General features: G+C 38.2%; 1 protein-coding gene across 1 annotated transcript in view; it reads right to left on the reverse strand.

The window, feature by feature from the left end:
• LOC131034284 (chaperone protein dnaJ C76, chloroplastic) overlaps nt 1-20,348 on the reverse strand; it is a 227,455-nt gene that overhangs the window by 12,932 nt on the left and 194,175 nt on the right. The window contains exon 7 of the mRNA XM_057965730.2: nt 18,657-18,695. Coding sequence (XP_057821713.2) covers nt 18,657-18,695 — 39 coding nt within the window. The remainder of the gene's footprint in view (nt 1-18,656; nt 18,696-20,348) is intronic.

Below are 20,348 nucleotides of genomic sequence, written 5' to 3' on the forward strand. Positions count from 1 at the left end.
TTGGGGAGAAGAAAAGGAAGGGGCCCAAGACCACGAAAATGCAAGTGGAAATTGCAAGTAGTGCCAAAGGGCAAAGCAAGCTTAGATCAGGAAAAGGCATAGCCTTTTCCCAAGAACAATGAGGGTCCTATCGTGGAATGTTAGGGGCTTCAATGGCCCTGGCAAAGTTTGACTAATGAAAAGATGTTTTGATTAGTCGAGGCCAGATCTAGTGATGTTGTAGGAAACCAAATTGAAGGAGAATTGTATTGAATTCTAGAGCAAGCGTTTTAGTCGCTGGAGATGTTTTTTTGTGGAAGCTATTGCAGTCTCTGGGGGCCTTGGTGTGTTGTGGAATGAGTACACTTTGGAGGTTCAATTGATTAGTCAGGATAGACATTGGTAGTGTATTAAGATTTTTTCAAAACCTCTGAATGCAACCTTCTTCATGCTTAATTTGTATGGACCGAATAGTATTGGTGGAAAGGAGGAGTTATGGCAGAATCTTACTATAGTTTTGAATGCTGATAATGAGGCCATTTTTTGGGGGGGGGGTTACTTTAATGCCATTCTTCACCCATTGGATAAAAAGGGTAGTATTGGTTGGGTTGGACAAGCACAATGAGACTTCAACGATTTTGTTTCAGAAAATGGACTACTTGAGGTGAATTTCAAGAAAGGGGACTTTACTTGGACTAGCAGACGTCAGGGTTTTTTGAATATTGTTGAGAAACAGGATAGGTTCTTTTTGGCTAAGGATTGGATGGTGGCTAAATGGATTTGTGAGGCAAAAATTCTACCGATTACAGGGTCAGATAATTATCCAATTAGCTTGATAATACAGGAAGAAGCTTCTCCTATGCGATGTCCATTTAAATTTGACAAAATATGGTTGAGAGTGAATGGTTTTAAAGATTTAGTTGCAAGCTCGTGGATGATGGCTCCCTCTACGCCAAGCAACAAGGCCTTTATTTTCTTTAAAAAGTTGCAATTTCTCAAAGAATGTCTTAAAAGGTGGAATAGGGAAACGTTCAAAAACATTTTCTCTAAGAAATGACAGTTGGAGGATGCCCTGGGGGAGCTTCATGCCAAACTAATTGATGAAGGGATGATGGAGATTGAGTTTACAGGGAAAAGGAGTTAAATCAGAAGTATGCAGAAACCTTGGCTAGAGAGATCTTCTGGAGACAGAAATCAAGAGATACATGGCTGAAGGAAGGGGATCAAAACACAAAGTTCTTCCATAATTATGTTAAAGCTAGGAGGTCATGTAATCGTTTCTTCACAATTGCAAACTCTGAGGACATTATGTTGTATGATCCATTGGACACCAACAATGAAGCGGTCAGGTATTTTTGTAATACTCTCAATGGGGTCAATCGGAATCTTCATTAGGCTAATGATATTAGGGATGTTATTCCTAACTATATTTCTAAAGATCAAGCTCACATGCTTATGAAACCTGTCAAGTTGGTAGAACTTAAACGGGCTCTTTTCTCCATGGGGAGGGGAGAAAGCCCTAGGGCCGGATGGCTTTCCTACAATTTTCTTTCAGAAGTTGTGGGATGTTTTTTCTTTTGATCTTTGGGAAGTTGTGGAGGAGTCTAGGAAGTTTCATTTTATTCTAAAAGACTTTAATAATACATTTATTGCTCTCATTCCAAAACGGGAAGAGTTGCGATCTTTTGAAGATTTCAGGCCGATCTCTTTATGTAACATGATATACAAGATAATTTCCAAGGTCATTGCCAATAGGCTAAAAACTATTTTGAGAACGGTTATTTCTGATGAACAAAGTGGCTTCTCCCCTCATAGGTTGATTGTTGAAGGTATTATAGTTGCACATGAGCCTATTCACTTTATCAGGACTGTGAAAACTAAACGCATGATGGTTAAACTTGACATCAAAAAGGCTTATGATGAAGTGAATAGGGAATTTTTATTTATGATTCTTGGTACGTTCAGTTTCAATAGTAGGTGGGTGGAATGGGTTGGGAGTTGCATTAATACCCTGAGGTTTTCAGTTTTGTTGAATGGGAGTCCTCAGAGTTTCTTTGCTTCTCAAAACGGCATTAGACAGGGGGATCCATTGTCCCCTTTCCTCTTTATCATTATGGCTGAGGCTTTGGGATGACTAATCGCTAGAAAAAGGGTGGATGGGCTTTGGAGGGGGATAAAAGTGGTGCAAGGAATGTACCCACCCTCTCATTTGCAGTTTGTTGATGATACTTTCTTGATGGGAGAGGCGACTCTCCGACAAGCGAGAATTATGAAAGAAACAATTGACAAGTATAGCAAGGTATCCAGGCAGTGCATTAATTGGAGGAAATCAGAATTATTTTGTTTAATACAGCAAGTCAAAAACAAAGGGAAATTTGTAGGATCCTGGAAACGAAATCTGGTACCCTGCCTGGTAAATACCCGAGTACTCCTTTGTTTGGGGGTGCTTGTCGATCCATATTGTGGAAAGATCTTGTGGATTGTTGCATGCGTAGGATGGATGCATGGAAAAGCAAATGACTCACCTTGGCTGGTAGAATTTCAATGTTGAAGTCAGTTATTTCTGCAATCCCAATATTCTCTATGATGTGCTTGAAAGTCCCTCAGAAAATTGTGAAGGTGATTGGGTAGAAAATGGGGAATTTTTTTTTTAATGGAGCTAGGGACCAAGACAAATTCCCACTTTTGGCGTGGGAGAAGATCTATGGAGCTAAAAATGATGGTGGGGCAGGATTGAGGGATTGGTAGATAATGAATGAAGCCATGGGTGCGAAATTGGTTTGGAGCATTTATTCCAATCCAAACCAATTGTGGGTGAATATTTTGAAAGCGAAGTACTTGGACTAGGAGGAAAACCATAGAATCTTCACTATTTGTAACCCTCCGGAGGGTTCAACTATTTGGAATTTCATTGTGTCTTGCAAGCCGGTAATTGTTGATCACATAACTTGGCAAGTTGGCAATGGATGCTCGGTGAAGTATTGGGATGATTCTTGGGAGGGTAACCCTTCTTTTAATGATAATGGGGAGTTGCTTGACTTAAAATTGATTTTCTATCAAAGGTGGGGTGATAAAATTCGGGATTACATGGAACTAAAAAGAGGGGAAGATGGCGAGTAATGGGCATGGAGATCTTTGGGTCATGAGGGGTTGACTATTGAACAAACTAACAAAATGGCTGAAATCTTTAGAAGAAGGTCATGAGATGGAGGATAGGGTGGTGTCGTATGGAGCTACTAATGGAGACTACTTGGTAAAACTTGGTTATCAATTGTTGGATAGAAGAGATGGAGAGGACTGTTGGCCATCCTTCTTATGTTGGGGAAAGGACTGCCTTCCAAAGGCTAGGGCTTTTGCATGGTTGGTAATCAGGGGTAGGATTCTAATGGAAGAAAGAAGAAAAAGGTTGGGATTCATGGGGCATTCAAAATGTTTGATGTGTGAAAATGATGAAGATAATGTGGATCATCTGCTTCTCCATTGTGAGGTGGATTTTAAGTGTTGGGAAACAGTTTTACAAAAATTGGAATGGCAAGAACCTCTTCCAGAAACCCTAAAGCAACTTTTTATTGGATGGCCGAGTGGAAAAAGGAAATCAACTCTTTCTTGTGTATGGGAGATTAGCCCATCGGCTATCATTTGGGAGATTTGGAAGGAAAGGAATAGAGTCAATAGATGCATATTTTAGGACAAGAAGAAATCAATGGAGAGGTTGTTGTTCAGAATTAATCATCTGATTAAAGAAACGGTAGGTGTAGCTGCTTCTCATTGCTTTAGATTGAATGTTACCTTCACTTGCGAGGACAAAATGATCCAAATGAAATGGCCAGGCATCAAACTCCAGTCCGTGAATGGGCTTGATCAGGTTAATTCGGATATCAATAGATCTTTGGAGGTTTCGTGGAAAAAACCGGAGGAAGGTTGGTGTAAAATCAATTTTGATGGTGCCTCTAAGGGCAATCCGGGCCCTTCGGGCATTGGTTTTGTGGCAAGCGATTGGGCAGTGAATATTATTGCTACGGGTGCAAAAAAATTAGAGGATGGTACAAACAATGTGGTAGAGGCAATGGTGGCCCTTCAAGCAATTAAATTTGGCAAACGTTTGGGATTGTCGAAAATTTATTTGGAGGGTGATTCATTAATCATTTCAGGGAAAGTGCAAGCTTGACACTTGTAGAAGTACATCCTTGCAATTCGTAATGAATTGGCAACTTTGCAAAGCTACCAAATTAGCCATATCTGACGTTTGAAAAATCAACTAGTGGATGCTCTATCTAAATGGGCATTGTCATTTAATGATGTGGGGGAATTGAGGGTCGAGGACTACTGTACTCTCATCCTAGATGACTGACATGGTTGGCACGTAGGCGAATGAATGCTGCATTTATGAGACGACATGGGAGAATGTTTGATGGGATAGGGGATTTGAGGTGGCATTAAAAGGGGGTGTTGAGTGTATTCTTCTGCAAACAATAGCTAAGGTGTTTGTGTAGAGACAAGACAATGGAAGCCAATTTCCCCTTGGTGACATTGCGATCACAGGCGACATTCTTTGGGTTGGCTTCAGGAAAGCACTTGAAGGGGCTTTTCAAATTTGGAGACGATGAATTTGTGCAGGTAATGGGGGCTTTACTGGGAGATGTCTTTCTTCAAGAAAAGAATCGCTACAGGTCCAACATGGATATTGTGACTATGGTCGTTGCGTAGGGATTGGACCTAGGTGAGGCCACGAGAACTGTCTAATGGGTGATGTGAGCGATCTTGGACAAGGAATGGTTGATTAGGTTGGATTCCATTTTGGAGTGGGTTGTCCAGGGGGTATAGTTTGATGTGAGTGAGGGAATAGAGGACCCAAACGTAGGGGAGGTATATGAATTAGTCCCATTCATTTGTTGGCCTGCAGAGTGCAATAGGGATGAACAGCGGGCAAAGGTTCTCATCGGGTGGGAATCTTTGAAGACCTACCTCAAAAAGAGAGAGGCTATGGCGGGTGGTGTGATGGTGGTTGCTGACGGAAAGGTGAAAGGCAAAATAAAACGGGGCCTAAGACGAGGGAGGGTGGTGAAGGCAAAGAGGTAGAGCACAGGTGGGGTGGTCGCAAGCATGGAGTAATTTGCTCTCTGTCTTCATGTTTTTTGTTCTTGGTTAATGGTGTTATCTTGGCAATGTATGTAATAGGAGCATGGTGGATGACTTTTGAGTCTGACACGAGGGTTTTGTCTCTTGCTCCTCGAGGTGATAGGATGCTAGTGCGAGATAGTTTCAAGGGTAGTTTCTAGGGTTTGCATGTGTGGTCAAGTCTCTGTAAATGATAATTGTTCGTAATGTTTTACATGATTCAGTACAAGTGATCAAGGGTTTTTCGGGTTGATGATGATTGTGGGAGGGGATGTACTGGTTTTTTGTTTCAATGACAAGTCTATTTTGGTCAATGGCTGTAAACTTTGTAATTTCATAACTTTAATATTAATTAAATAAACTATTATTACCAATCAAATATATATATATATATATATATTATATAAATAATAAATAGTTGTTAAGGGCATTGTGTATGTTGTCCTCATTTTTGTTTCCAAAAATGAAGGACCACTACATGAAAATTTTGTGAAAAAATGAAAAAATTTACTCTATGGCATGCTTCCTGAGGCAAAATTTCGACTAATCCTTGGACTAGCTTAATCTTCAGTCCATCCTCGAACTACATTTCGAATTTCGTCAAATTCTGGGTTCGTTTGCTATGTCTTTCCTTCAATTTCGGATTTTAAAACCCCGACTATAGGTGGAGAATTTTCTTCAAACTGCAAGTTTTAATGATATTCATTGTTTTGGTTGTTGTAGGGGAATTTTTAGCTTATTACATGTGCATCTTTATTAAAAGATGTTACTTGCAATTTGTTTTAAATTTCCCTTTCTTGTTTTTGTCTTTTTTGTTGTTTTTTGGTCTTGTTTAGTTAAAATAGGGATTTTTTGGCTCAACTACAAGTAAACTTGCAGTTTGGTCAAAAAACCGCTACTTTAATGGTTTTTGCATGTAATAGGGATTTTAAATCCCCATTACATATGTGCAAGTCTTTCTTACTTCTTGTAGGGATTTTATTTCCCTTTTACAAGAAATTAAAACTTGTATTCCTCTCCAAAAAACCTGATTTTGCCTTGCAAGTGCATTTTTGACAATTTTAAACTTGCATTTTGCTCCAAAAAACCTGATTTTGGCCTAATAAGTGAAAAAGTGAATTTTTAAAGTTGCCATTTGTCTAAAAAATCCCGATTTTGGCTTGTAAGTGGAAAAAGTGAATTTTTGAACTTGCTATTTGTCTAAAAAATCCCGAATTTGGCTTGTAAGTTGAAAAAGTGAAATTCAAACTTGTTATTTCCTCCCCAAAACCCGATTTTTATTTTTTCATGACAATTCGAACTTGTTGTTTGTCTCCAAAAACCCGATTTGCAAGAAAAACGGATTTGTTGAAGATTTCAAAGCGATTTTTTGTGGAGATTTGTTGGAGATGCAAGGCGTTTAGGATTCTATCCTATTCTCATGCATTTACAAACACATTTTACGCCATTTAGGGTTTATTGTTACTGGTTTTTTGAGCTAAATCAGCTAACATGTGGTTCCTTCAATCCACATTTTGGGCGTTTTTCACTCCACAAATCTGCATTCTCCTAAATCGTTTTCCCTTCTCTCACCTAGGCGTGGAGTTTGGGATAAGATTTAAGCTATTTAATGATCCATCTAAGATGCATTAAATACCACGTTTTTCAGCTAACACGTGATTCCTTTGTCTTCATTTTGGAAGCATTTGATGCCACGAATCTTCAACAATATGAATCGTTTTTGCATCCTATGCTAAGGCGTTGAGAATAGAAGAGGATTCATTAACTTTTCACGCCATTTCTTTGGGGTTTGTTGCCACATTTTTATGCAAAAGGCATTTTTTCCAAAAACGTGGCAAGGGTTCTGCATTGTGGTTTGTCTTTATTATTGATTTTGCTTCTTCATTCCAAGGATTGTTGCATTTTTGGAGAAGCATTTTCAGTTTTCAAGAAAGGTATGGCTTCTTTCTTTTCTCTCCTTTATTTTATTATTTTCTTGCTTTCTTAGTTTTCTTTCTTAGTTTGCATTTTTGTAAATGTGTTGTTCTTCCCCCAAAATCGGTTTTTGTGAGAGGATTTTTCCCCTTGGTATGCAATTTTCGAATTGCATTGTTCTTCCCAAAATTCCATCTTTACTTGTATTCGGGATTTTTAATCCCAATTACAAGTTCGCTGGAAATTCTTGTTCTTCCCCTACGGTAAAGGAATTTAACCATTTTTTGTTAAAGTTCCAAGTTGAAAAGTGTGAAATACCCCTCCCTTGCAAATTCGGGTTTTGAAAACCAGATTACATGTTGAAGAGTTCTTCCCATTTTTATGAAAATGACTTTCCTGGATTTTCCCATTTCTATCCATCCATGTTCGCCATATCCGTACTTTCCGTTTCCGTCATTTCTCCGCAAGTCAAAATCTCATTTTTCGTCCATTTCTCCATTTTTCGAATTTACAAGTGTACTTGTATTCGGGTTTTAAAACCTCGATTGCATGTATGTCCTTTCCAACTTGTATACTTGCGAAAATTCTCCCAAGAACCGAAATTGGTCAAAGTCAAGATTTTCCCATTTCTACATATTTCCCCTCTTCCTCTCACAAAATTGTGAAATTCAAGAATCAAAGTTTTACCCATTTGGAGAAGGAAGAATGATATTTGCAGCTGACTATGATGTTGCCTTAACTCTCTTAAGTCTTCATCACAACATTCCAGGTTCACAATCAATGTCAGATTTGCCGGCATCTCCAACTCCAAAGAAAATGAAATACAAATATGACAAATATCAAAATGAGGTTGCACCTTCCCAGGTTTCTTCTCCTTTGGATCGCATCAGAGACACGGAGATAGAGCACATTGATATGGCAGAATTCGTCAATAGGGTAGAAGATCCACAGGATAATAACTTGTAGCGGCTGTTGGACAGCCATATCCATCATGCATCTTCCTTCCCGGTGGCTGCCCTAGAACCTGAGTTCGTTCTTGCCTGTGCCCATCATTTTGACAAGGAATCAAGAGTCATAAAAAATGATGATGGTGAAGCTATAATTCGTCTCGATGCGAATACAATCGAGAAGGTCTTCAGAATACCTCTTGCACCTGTTTATATGGAAATCATCAAAGAAAGTGCAGCGGAATATTACTTGAAGAGGGAAAAAGATTGCAAGCGGCACATCAATAGGTGGATCCAAGAGCCACGACCTTCCTTCTCAAGGTGGGCAAAGTTGTACCATTGTGATTTCAAATGGGAGATAGGAGACACCATCACTCTTCTCAGCAGGATGATGGGCCTTGAACATTCCAATGTCTTTGAGCCATGGATGTATCAGTTCATTATGTTCATATGACAGTCACATCACATTTCATGGGGGGAAGTCATCAGCGATGCCTTGTGCGAACAACTTGCAGCAGTTCCTACCACCATGACCTTCTTCATAAATTCTTATTGGTATATTTAGCAGCATCACTTAGACACTTTCCAGGTCTTTCTACCAAGGGTGATCGCTCGCTTATACCAGTTTGGGAATATTATGACCAGTTGCCATTGAGACCCAGCAGACTGCATTTTAGAAGAATCCAAGACGCATTCTTTGGATATTTCATGTGTCAGTTTGATAGAAATCTCAGGAACAAAAGAGTATCAGATGAGGCTAGGGTCAAGGTGTTTGAGTATGGGTGTTTGTTTCTGCGATTTCCCACCTTCACCTATATGAGGATAGGATGCTATGATGGTCAGCCATACATGCTTCCGAGATACCCAACCGATAAGATAATTCTTATGGAGTTGGGAAGACAGATTATGGCTGTTCACACTTTTCAGTCTGCTGGACACAAGGTTGGAATGGGGATCTGTTGACGTGTATTTTGTACACTATCAAACACAGAATAAAATACCCAAGGGTACCTTATCCTCTCTTGAGTAAAGCCTCTGATTGCTGAAGATATCACAAAAAAGGATCAATCAGGGTGACTTCAAGGTTCTTCGTTGTAGGATCTCTACGTGTGGATAAGCTCTCTATGGTATGATGTGATTTGCTGAAATCACAAGGGGACTTACACTTGATGATTGAACTTCTGATTTGCTTTGAATATTACTAGAACACAGGCTCTTACTAGCTTTGATTAAAAAAAAAAGGAAAAAAGATGAGGGCGAGGAAAGGATCTAATCCTAACACTAAGAATGTAAGAGCAATGAATGATCTTTGATGAAATTCTAACTAAGTCTTGTTTTGGCATCACAGGACCATCTCCACAAGGTTAGTGCGATCTTCGAAGGAAAGCTTTATGATGTTCAAATTATCACTGCAGGCATAGACACCATCAGGTTGATGCATATCAATGAAGAAGCGACAATTGAAGTTAAGCTTAAGCTGAATGATTCCAGTTGACTACACAAGGCAAGTCTGCAATCAACAAACTGCTAGTAGTATGGATATACGAATTCCACCATCAATCAAGCACATTTCTTCCACTCATCTAATAACATGAAATCAAATACGAGAAGTATAGAGACCATGCAAATTGTCGAATCGACCCATAAATTTTACCATTTCTTCAATGAAGTTACAAGTCTTTTACAACAACCTCTTGGCAACAATCTTTGCCTTCTCTCTCTACTCTACCCTAATTGCTATTCTATCAACTAGCTAGCTACTCTCTATTCACTAACTCCTTTCTAACTGCTTTCTATCTAATAACTCTATTCTATTGCCTTTACAAATGAAATGCCAGGGCTTATATAGTGCCCACAATACAATTCGATGGCTAAGATCAATTTGAGATCAATGGCCAAGATTTTACAATGAAAACCCTAATTAGGGTTTGTTACAACCATTACATAACATTTAATGCTTGACCAATGAAATAATTGTATTGCTTGGACACATGTCCTCTCTGGAAAATTCCACCAATGGATAGTCGGGGTAGGTACATCGAAGTTTGTGCCACCTTCCATGAGTTAGGTACATTGAATCTGGACATTGTTGAGGTGGACCAATCCGACTGGAGGAGTGATGACTAGGATGCCAACTTGTCTGACACTTGTAGCTTGGTAGACATTCAATTTGATGTTGTTGAGAAGCTAGCTTTAATTAACCCATCTGGAACTATCTACTTCTTCAACAAACCCTTGCTCTGACTTCTTGTGTCCTTGATGTGCAGGATGATTGATGTACCTCGCCTTGGAATGCTGGATTGGAAGAGGTCGCCCTTGTTGATGTTTGATCGAAGAAAGCCATCCTTGTCGATGCTAGGCTGGAGGAGGTCGCCCTTGTCCTTGCTTGATCTTCTTGGAGGAGACCGTCCTTGATCTGGCTTGATTTTCCTTGAGGAGAATCTTCCGACTTGTAGATCTTTCGAGCTTGGGAGTCGCCATCTTGATACCTACACAACATTTCACAATTAATAATATATCTTGAAGTGTAGAAATTAGGATTCAAAAGGAAGATTTAAGATTTAAATTAGGAAACTTCATGATAAATCTTGAGTTATCATTTCCTAATTAACCATGTAATACTTAGATTTTTCCAAAAAATGTCTAAAAAATCAAACCTTGAATAAGGGTGTCAAGATGATTTCGCCATACCTCCTCTTGAGAATTAACTCTAAGAAATGATGCAAAAATAGGAGAATTTGCTAGGCAAAATGTAGATCAAAGCCCCCCTTGGATAAAATGCGCCTCCTTTAGCTTGGAAAAGAACCCCACCTTCCTCTTCAAAAATCTGGAAATTCGTCTTAAATACCTTCAAAACATCTAGAATTTATCCTCCAATCTAGCAAGAAATTCGCCTCTCCAATAGCCTTCAAAATGAATTTCGCCCTCCTTAGTCTCCACACTTTCGCACTTTAGAAGGGATGAATGAATGATTTGCATTTGTCCACAACACTCCTCTCTTATAGAGCGCTCACCTTCTTCAACCATGAGGCCGACCTAGCAAATAAGCCTTAAAATAAAATATAAAAAACACTAAGAAGAAGGCCGACTTGATAAATAAAGACAAAATAATGCCTTGTGCGCTCCATCTTTTAATTTTAATTTAATAAAAATTAATTTTAAATGCCTTTATAATTAAAATTTTGATTTTCTAAGGCTCAAAATTAATTTATTAAATGCCATGCGCCTTTACTAAATGCCAATTTAATTTAAATTTTTCAAATATTTCGAAGTTAATGACTTTGGCATTTCATGCGATTTGGAGGATGTCAATGTTGGGATATGGCAAAAAATAATGAATGCACATGTTAAGCGCTCTGGTCCCTTGGAGAGGGACAGGAGCACTTTTTCATTTTTAGGCTAGGATTCTCAATTTTTGAAGTCAAACCTTCGTTCACCATGCTTTAGAAGTTCTTTCCTATCTCACACAACTTTGCCTTAGCATAATCTCGAAGGGAATTAGTTGTTTTCATAAAAAGTGCTCTGGTCCTTCAGTGAGGGACGGGAGCACTTTTGAGTCCATTGTATGAATTCTTGATCACATTAATCTTCAATTTACCCTCAAGGCGTAGAATATCATATTTCACTCCATCTTGAGCCTTGGTAATAAAAATATCCTTTCAAAATGCAAGGTAAATGGTCATGTTTGAAAAAAGCGCTCTGGTCCCTTGGTGAGGGACGAGAGCACTTTTGCAAGTTGTCGTCAAAATTTGCAACTCTCGCATCTCAATTCCACTTCAAGGCATTTTAAACACTTTTTCAAACTTGCGCCTTGGCCTCAATTTGTCCAAAATTGGCGAGAAAGGCGAGATAACATGTTAAGTGCTCTGGACCTTCAGTGAGGGACAGGAGCACTTTTTCATTTTTAGGCTTATCCATCCTTTGCTAGCCTTACAAATTATCTTCAATGGGCTAATCATGTCCTCTTCCATTCATTTCAATCACAAACTTGCCTTGTCTTTGCAAGAAATTTACACTTTTTGGAAAATCGCTCTGGACCCTTGGAGAGGGACGGGAGCACTTTTTGGAAAATCGCTCTGGTCCCTTGGTGAGGGATGGGAGCACTTTTTACATCTTGGCTTACTTCTTTGTTCTTTAAACCTCTCAATTACGTCCAAGGCATAAAACATCATTCGTCCTTCCTATCCAAGTCAAGTTTTGCCATAAAATATCAAACAAAGAAGAGAAACTTGAAAAAGTGGCATGGTCCTTCAGTGAGGGACGGGAGCACTTCGCCTTGGTCCCTTGGTGAGGAACGGGAGCACTTTTTGTCATTTGGGTTGATTTAGTCCTTTGTGATCCGCTTAAATTATATTCAATGGACAAAACATGCTTCCCTTGACCTCTTCAAATCATAAAATCACCTTAACCTTGCAAAGATAGTGCGAATTTGAAATTCAGTGCTCTGGTCCTTCAGTGAGGGACGGGAGCACTTTTTGCCCTCTAAGCCAAATTGTCTCACTTTTCGTCTCGAAATCCCTTTGCTAGGGAAGATTTCATCTTACTTCATGCTATGAATAGAAGTTAATGTCCAATAAAGGTCTAAAATTGTGCATATAAAGAAAAGTGCTCTGGTCCTTCAGTGAGGGATGGGAGCACTTTTTACCTTCTAGGCAAAAACTTCAGCATTTTATTGTTTTCAATCAAGTCTGGATGCCTTATCATGTTCATTTAGTCCTCCACTATGCCTTTGATGTTTCAATTTAACCAAACAAGGTCAGGAATGGCTCCAATAAGTCTTTTCGCCTTTGTCCTTCAGTGAGGGACAGGAGCACTTTGCCTTGGTCCCTTGGTGAGGGACAGGAGCACTTTTTCCTTTAACCTTCAAAATTCACCATTTTTGTGCCTTCAAAATCTTCAAAAGTATCAAGTCATGTCCAATTATCATTCCGAAAGACCCTGCACAAAACAAAATAGAAAAGTCAGTGACAAATATGCATAAAATAACATTTGTGCTCTGGTCCATTGGTGAGGGACGGGAGCACTTTTGTCCTTTCTGGCTAAAATATTCAAAATTTAGGTCTCCAGTCATTTCACAAGGCAGAATTAGGTCATCTTCAAGGCCAGGAATCAGTTAGCAAGCCCTAGCAAAACAAGAAATTGCACTTAGAATGAAATTCGCCTTGGGCCTCCAGTGAAGGACAGGAGCACTTTCTCTGTTTCAGGCATCATCTTGCCTCTGAAAATTGATCAAAATTTACCTAGGCAAGAATATACAATTTCATCTTCAAAATGCTAACACTTAGACAAAATTTGAATTTTCCCTCAAAAAACCCTGACTAGACCTAACCTGAGACATATCTGACTTCCTGATAGACTTATCTTACTTCAATAATCAATCCTCGAAAGGATGCTTAATAACTTTCAAAATTTGATTGGACTCAACTTGAAAAACATCCAAAAGAAACCCCTAAGGTTTAGCCCTAGCCCAGACAGACAACTCACTCATTCAAAACCCTAAAAGCAGAGAGAAGAACAGGCAAAACAAAAGCGAAAAGAGGGGGTCCCAATTTTAAATGGGGCGATGTGTGAAAACGTCACAACAGGATCTCTACCACAAACCCATTGAAAATTGGCCAATACTCCCTTGTCACATCTGTGAAAGCTAAGGCCATGGAGGCTGAATTGCAGGAAATCAAGCTCAAAAGGTTTAAACCTAGAGCTGATTTTGATTATAGAGGTATGAAGGAGAATATCAAGAAATCCTTTGTGCATGTTCATCGCATTGAAGACATCTGGGTAGATCTCCGCACAGAAGCCGAAGTCCTCAAGATGGATTACTGCAGGCTCACTGTTGAGCAAATTGTTGATTTGAACTTGGCGGATATCCCACAAGGGATGATTGATGACGGGCATATACTTGATCCTGAATACACTTCACGGAGGGTTGAGGAAGCTCCACTTCCTTTGATCCAATGGTCGCACAAAGAGTGCATATCCATCCTTGACAGATTTCAGCCTATCTTGGCCAACACCAACTCATGGCTGAAAAGTAATGCTATTAGACTTATCAAAATCAAGGTTGGTAAAGAAGATGATTCTATGGGGCCTCTTGGACGGAAATCTGAGATTCAGATTGACAACAAGGAGGGTGCTTCATCTTCGGGCACAAGGATCAAGTTACGAGTCAATTGTGCAGTAGTGCTTCCTCCTGAGGAGACGACTGTTCGTGGGAAGGAAAAATCACGATTCCATGTTCAGGTGATCAATCTGGATAATCCAAAAGAGGGGCAGCAATCTGATGATGCTCCTAAGTCTCCAGTTTCAGACTCGCCTCATGAGGTCATTCCTCCAGTTTCCATTGAGACGCCTCTTTCTCCTCCTGATTTGCTTGTGGATGAGTCTCCTCAGAATGCAATTTCCATTTCAGCATATGAGCCATCTCCTGATCATCAACAAAAAAGTGTGTTGAAAGTTCCTGAAGATATTCCTACTTGCATCCAGTTATCAAAAATTGATACTTCCACTTCTGGTTTTGAAGAATTCATGAGGCAATCTTCATGCCCATTGGTAATTGAGCAAACCGTGGTCGCTGTCCAAACAGATATTCCTCCCAGGATGACCACGGTAATTCAAACAGAAACTGCTTCTCCTTTGCCTACGTCTGCTACTGGAAGAGAGTTGATGACTTTGCCTCCATGGCTTAGTTCGTTTACCCCGAAAAGGAAGAAGCAAGAAATCTCACCTGATGCCTTTGATTACCAGCAACTCAAACAATCCAGATCCAAAGTTGCTAAGAAGGCCAAGACTATCTCTAGGGTAACTGGTGATAGCAACAAGATGAAAGTAGCTGAAATTGTGGAACCTATTGTAGATAAGCCACTTGATGAAATGTCAGCTGCTGATTATAAGGTTACAAGGATAGAGTTGGGCAAGCAAACGCATGAGGTCATTAAACATGATGCTCAGTTTTCTGTTGCTTCACTGGTGCAAAGGTGTGATGAGCTTCTAGCGAAGAAAGACAAGCTAGAAGAGGAAAACCGACAGCTTATGGCAGCCATTCATAAAATCACAAAACCGACTGCTAAAGGGAGTAACTCCATAGGTTCTTCTGGTTCCCAAGAATCGATTCATGGAGTGGAAAGGGCTGCTCAAAAGGTACAAGCACTGGATTCCTGGGTTGATCAACTTCATGATCAATGTGTACAATTAATAAAAGACATTTTTCAAATAATGTCTAAACTAGAGACCATTGAGGAGAAACTGGATCAGACTTCTAATACTTTCAAAAAGAATCTGGAAAGTGTTGAAGAAAGTTTGACAATCTGGCGTACCATGCCCCAACAACAGCTGAGTATTTTGCAGGAGCATGCCATCATCTCTTCCAGGGTTATATACTTGGAATTTGAAGAACTCCTGGAAAACAAGACCCTTGTTCTTAAATCCCTCATTGAGGAGATCGGTGATGCAAGGAGATTCCGGGGTGAAGTTTACCGAGATAATGTCTCACATTGTGAAAGGGCCTCTTGCAACATAGTAAGTCAGGATGGAAAGCTGATTCCAAAAGAAGAAGTTCTTGCTGATTTACAGATGAGGATTCATAATGAATGGAGGAGCGAACAATTCTCGGCAGCTTCGATTCAAGCATTGATGAAACACCAAGCCTTTTGCATGAAATCCAGTCTATCTTGGATAAAAACAATTCTGCGCTCCTCCGCTGTCACGACACTATTGTGAAAACTATGGTTGTTGCCAAGAACACCCATGAACCGAATCCCGAGGAATTACAAGCGAGCATCCGGAAATTTCAATGATTTGTGTCTTCACAAAATGCGACTTAAGTGTTTTTAGTTGAATTTTCCCTCTTTTGTAATCTTTAGTTGTATTTTAGTTTTGGCAAGTTACATGTAAAAGTATTTTTTGTAAAATGCAAGTTACACATTACTTGCACTTTTGTAATTACATGTAAGGCAACTACAAGTTGTGTCCAATTAGGACTGTAGTTGGAATAAGTCTTAGTTAGTTGGAGTAACTTTTAGTTAGTTAATGAAGTCTCTGTTAGTTATTGAATGAGTCTTGGTGGTTGAGAGAATCTCTCAAGTTAGTTAGGATCCTCCCACCTTTTTCTCAAGGCTCCTCTTCTATAAATACTTGAGGTGTCCATTGTAATTATCGTCTTTTGGGAAAGCAAGCAAAAACTCTGCCAAATTTACAGCAAGAAGTCTTTGAGCTTATGTATGTGAATTGAAGGTTTTGAAGAATAGTAAAGAAGGATTACTCAAGTTTTGAGTCTTTGAGCTACATGTTTGAGTTTGAATCTTTTTATTTCTTCCATGCAAAGTGTTTCTAAAGGAGCTTAGTCTAATCTGATTTGAAGTCTTTGAGCTGCAAGTAGAGAAGATTAATTAAAATAGGAAAATCTCTAGAAGGAGCAGCAAGTCTTTGAGCTTGCATTAGTTCTTGTCTTTGTGTTGAAAGAATAGATTATTCTAGTCTTTGAGCTGTTATCTTTTATCCGTTGTAAAATTTAGTATAGCAAAGGGTAGATAGGACTTTCAATAGTCAAGTCTTTGAGCTCGATATTGCTGTCTCGTCCCGAAGGAAGTGACGGAAGTCTTTGGGCTTTCAGGAAACTTCATTTCCTTTCTCTCATTTCACTTGAAAGTAGTTACCACTGTTCATATTCAATCGCTATCCATTTCTGTGAAGAGAAAAAAATATTGTCTTTCTTGAAGAAAGAAGGAAGACTGTTGTACCATCCTGTTTTTATTTCAGTTTTAGTTAGATAGGGGGAGCCTTCCCTTATTAGGAGAGTTTTTACTCGTGTGCTGTGGTTGAAACCACAATTTTGTATATTTCCCCAAGTGTACAAAATTTTCAACCAACAGTGTAATGGTTGTGGGTGCCATTGTTGTGCCCACTCAAGCTCGAAGCTCTATTGGGCCAGTGAGCTCACAGGTTTTGTGTTCTTGCATCATTGTATTCATGGACTTGGACTATTGGTTATCAAGGGATGGGCCCCCTATTTGTGATCCTATATGTTGCACCTATTTAATGTCTAGAATTGAGGGTGAGGGTCAATAGAAACACTCAACTATTTAATCAAAAAAAGAAAAAAACAATATATTATAAATAAATTAAAAGTAAAAAATAAAGCTATATAAATATATAAAATTAACACAAAAATAGAGTATAGTGTAGAGGTTAAGAGTAGTGGCCATGTAATACATGTGTGAGGGCACAATGTGAGGGGTGTACATTTGAAGAATTGGAATACCGTCATTCTTTATATACACACACACACACATATATATATATAAAATTAAATTAAGACAAAATAAAGGATAATGTAGAGGTTAAGAGGAGTGGCCATGTAATACATGTGTGAGGGCACAACATAAGGGGTGTACAGTTGAAGAATTGGAATACCATCATTCTTTTTTATTTATTTTCTTCTCTATATCCATTCATGTGCTTCCAAAAAATAGTAATGAAGATTGTGAAACCCACAAACACTTATGAAATGAAAATTTATAGAGCTTAAAAGTGATTTAAAAAAATGTTATTTTGGGGTTCATGGGGTCCCTTGGTTATAGTGGGGGTTTTCACAAGGGGCATTGCTTGCAACACAAGGTCATCTTGAGAACACAACCCTTGCATGTGGTACATGTAAGGACAATGCGGGGTGTTTCATCCCCATCTTGCCACCCTCAAAACATCCCAATTCCCAAAATGGTAAGAACTCTAAAAGAAGTTAAAACCAAATTGCCTCAAAATGTGGTATGATTTTTCCACATTAAATCAATGATAACAATAGAACTCTTTATATCAATTTGTAGGTGTTAAATGACCACAATCATAAACATGTTGACAATTAATCACTTGTAATAAGTTACTTATGTGGTAAATAGATAGTTTATTACCCTAGAATATAAAATTAAATTAGATAAGTTAAAAAATTCCAACAAACCTTACCTTAATCATAATTTAGAAATCAACTATACTTAGTAAATCATCCTAATGAAAATCAATATGCATTGAAGAGGTACTACTGTCAAATTTGTGTGGTACCTCACATTAATAATCATGGATCTAAAATTCTGCAAAAAATCCATGTCCAATATCTTTTTAACTCGACATAGATTATCAACTCTTGAATATATCATAGTCCTAAGCTACTGCACAAATGATAATCTTGAATCCTATATCTATCAATGTATGCTATAAGTGAGATCTTCATGTCTAGAAAATGAAAGCAAGCCATATTCTACCCAATTAGATTACTTATAATATGTCGAAAATATCCATGAACTTGATTGATCTCTAAAATATTAGATTACTTATAATGAGCATTTCTTGGAGGCGTAGGATGAACATTTTTGCATATGGCATAGACAACAATGGATCCCTTCAAAACTTTATCAAACAAACATATTATTACTATCCAAAGCTAGTTTTCTTATTTTAGAGATTTAAGGCTTACAAAGTCCATAATAATAAGAATTAGATTTATGGATAGAAACCTGTTTAGATTTTATGGAATTACTTGCCTTCTTGAAAGAGGCCTCTGGATGTAAACGGTGCACATTGTTTACTCTAGAGAATGGTCAAATCTTAGTTTCATTAAGGTGAAAGTGATAATACATTGGCATACGTTCAACAAATGACTACAATAAAATTTAAAATTAATGCTCTACAAAGACAAGTTTTGGTTCCTACCAAAACTCTTGCTTGGCGCTTTTCCCATCGATAAGATGCCTGTTGAACAAATACTTGGAATTAGAAAAAAAAATCATTTATTTCAATAAAACTACAAAAAAAGAAATCAACACAAAGTTTGAATACCGTTCAAAATTCACACACAAAGAACCAATCAATATCCTATGTTTGTAGAAATTTCCACTAAGAAATATGGATTTGAAGCGAAGACAAGATTGTTAGTAGCTTTTCATCTTTTAATTTTTTTGTAAAGAGTGGCTTAGTTATTGGTAGAGGTGCGGGTATGGGTTCTAGTACTCACCATATTCGTTTGGACCTCAAATACAATATGGCTTGGGTACATCCAAACAAAAAATAATAGATAGATAAAAATACAAACAAATAAAACAATATGTACCATAATATCAATGTTATATTCTTAAAATTAACCCAAAAATAACAAAACATTCTAACAATTGATTATTGAAAATATTAACTGAGTTATGACGTGATATATCAGATAGGCTTACATGATTTTCAAGATAATTGTCAAACTCACAAACTACGCAAATAGAGATCATGACATTGCTCTTCATTAAGATTCTCTAAATCAATAGTTGGTTCAATTGAACTAGATGTTGTAGGACTAATAGTGATTTAGTTACAATTCTTTAAAATTCTTATTTAATTATTTATCTTTGTTTTTTTGTTTTTTGCTTCTATTAAACATTTTGTGCCTAGAGCAACATTATAATTTTATTATGATTGCTTATTACCATGAATAGTAGGAGAAACTGAGAGATTTATGGACCAATAACAATACCATAACTATACCAGTACAAGTATGGGGACCTCAAGAGAAAGTAACCCATGATGTAGGAGCATGGAAAAGTTGGGTTATGTCACATTAAGAGTCATGATACTTTCTCATTTCAATGAACACTTTAGTTCATTCCTTCATTGTTAAGGCTTAGGTGATTCGTTTTTAACTCAATTCTTCACAAAACTTTACTATTCAATAAGATAGCCTTGCACTCTTTTGCTCTTTGGATTTTCCAAAAGTAGATTTGAATTGAAAGTGTGAATAGATATGGTGTCATGTCTAGTGTGAATTTTGAGGCAGATATACCAATTTGTATGGAGACTCGGGAGGTTCCCAAGCCACCTTTTCATATTATCTCAACTAGAGATGGTTGACCCTTTACCTTGAAGAAATTGTCCCTTTTTTGTAGGATCACCAAATTGATTACCTCCTTTCTATATCTTCCATCCAATGAAGGCATTAAATGGACAGTGGACAGTGGTGTTCCCCACAAAAATGGAGGTAGGTCAAGGAAACAACATCCCTTTCACAATCTTCCACCCAAATGCCTCAATCCTCTTGTTCTCGAGAAAAAGATGGTGGTTCAATTACTATTTAAGGTAGAGGGCTAGCTGGTCTCCCTCACATAAAATCCACATTAGTAGGATATGTGTGGGCTGCAAATTTTCTCTCTACCTTTCAAGCATCTTTGACCATGGAGGTTATGAGGATTTCTTGAAGAGGTATCCTTCTTAGTCCTAGAATTTTTCAGGAAAGCTCTCTTATCCAGGGCAATTCTTCTGTGAAAATCAGTATATCATGCATTGGCCCTTTTCACAGCAATCGATGATGCAACTATCATTTCTTTTGCCCAAACTTTGACACAAAATAGTGCTAGATTTGACTCTAGC

The sequence above is a fragment of the Cryptomeria japonica genome, chromosome 3 (genome assembly GCF_030272615.1).
Source record: "Cryptomeria japonica chromosome 3, Sugi_1.0, whole genome shotgun sequence".
NCBI classification, from domain to species: domain Eukaryota; kingdom Viridiplantae; phylum Streptophyta; class Pinopsida; order Cupressales; family Cupressaceae; genus Cryptomeria; species Cryptomeria japonica.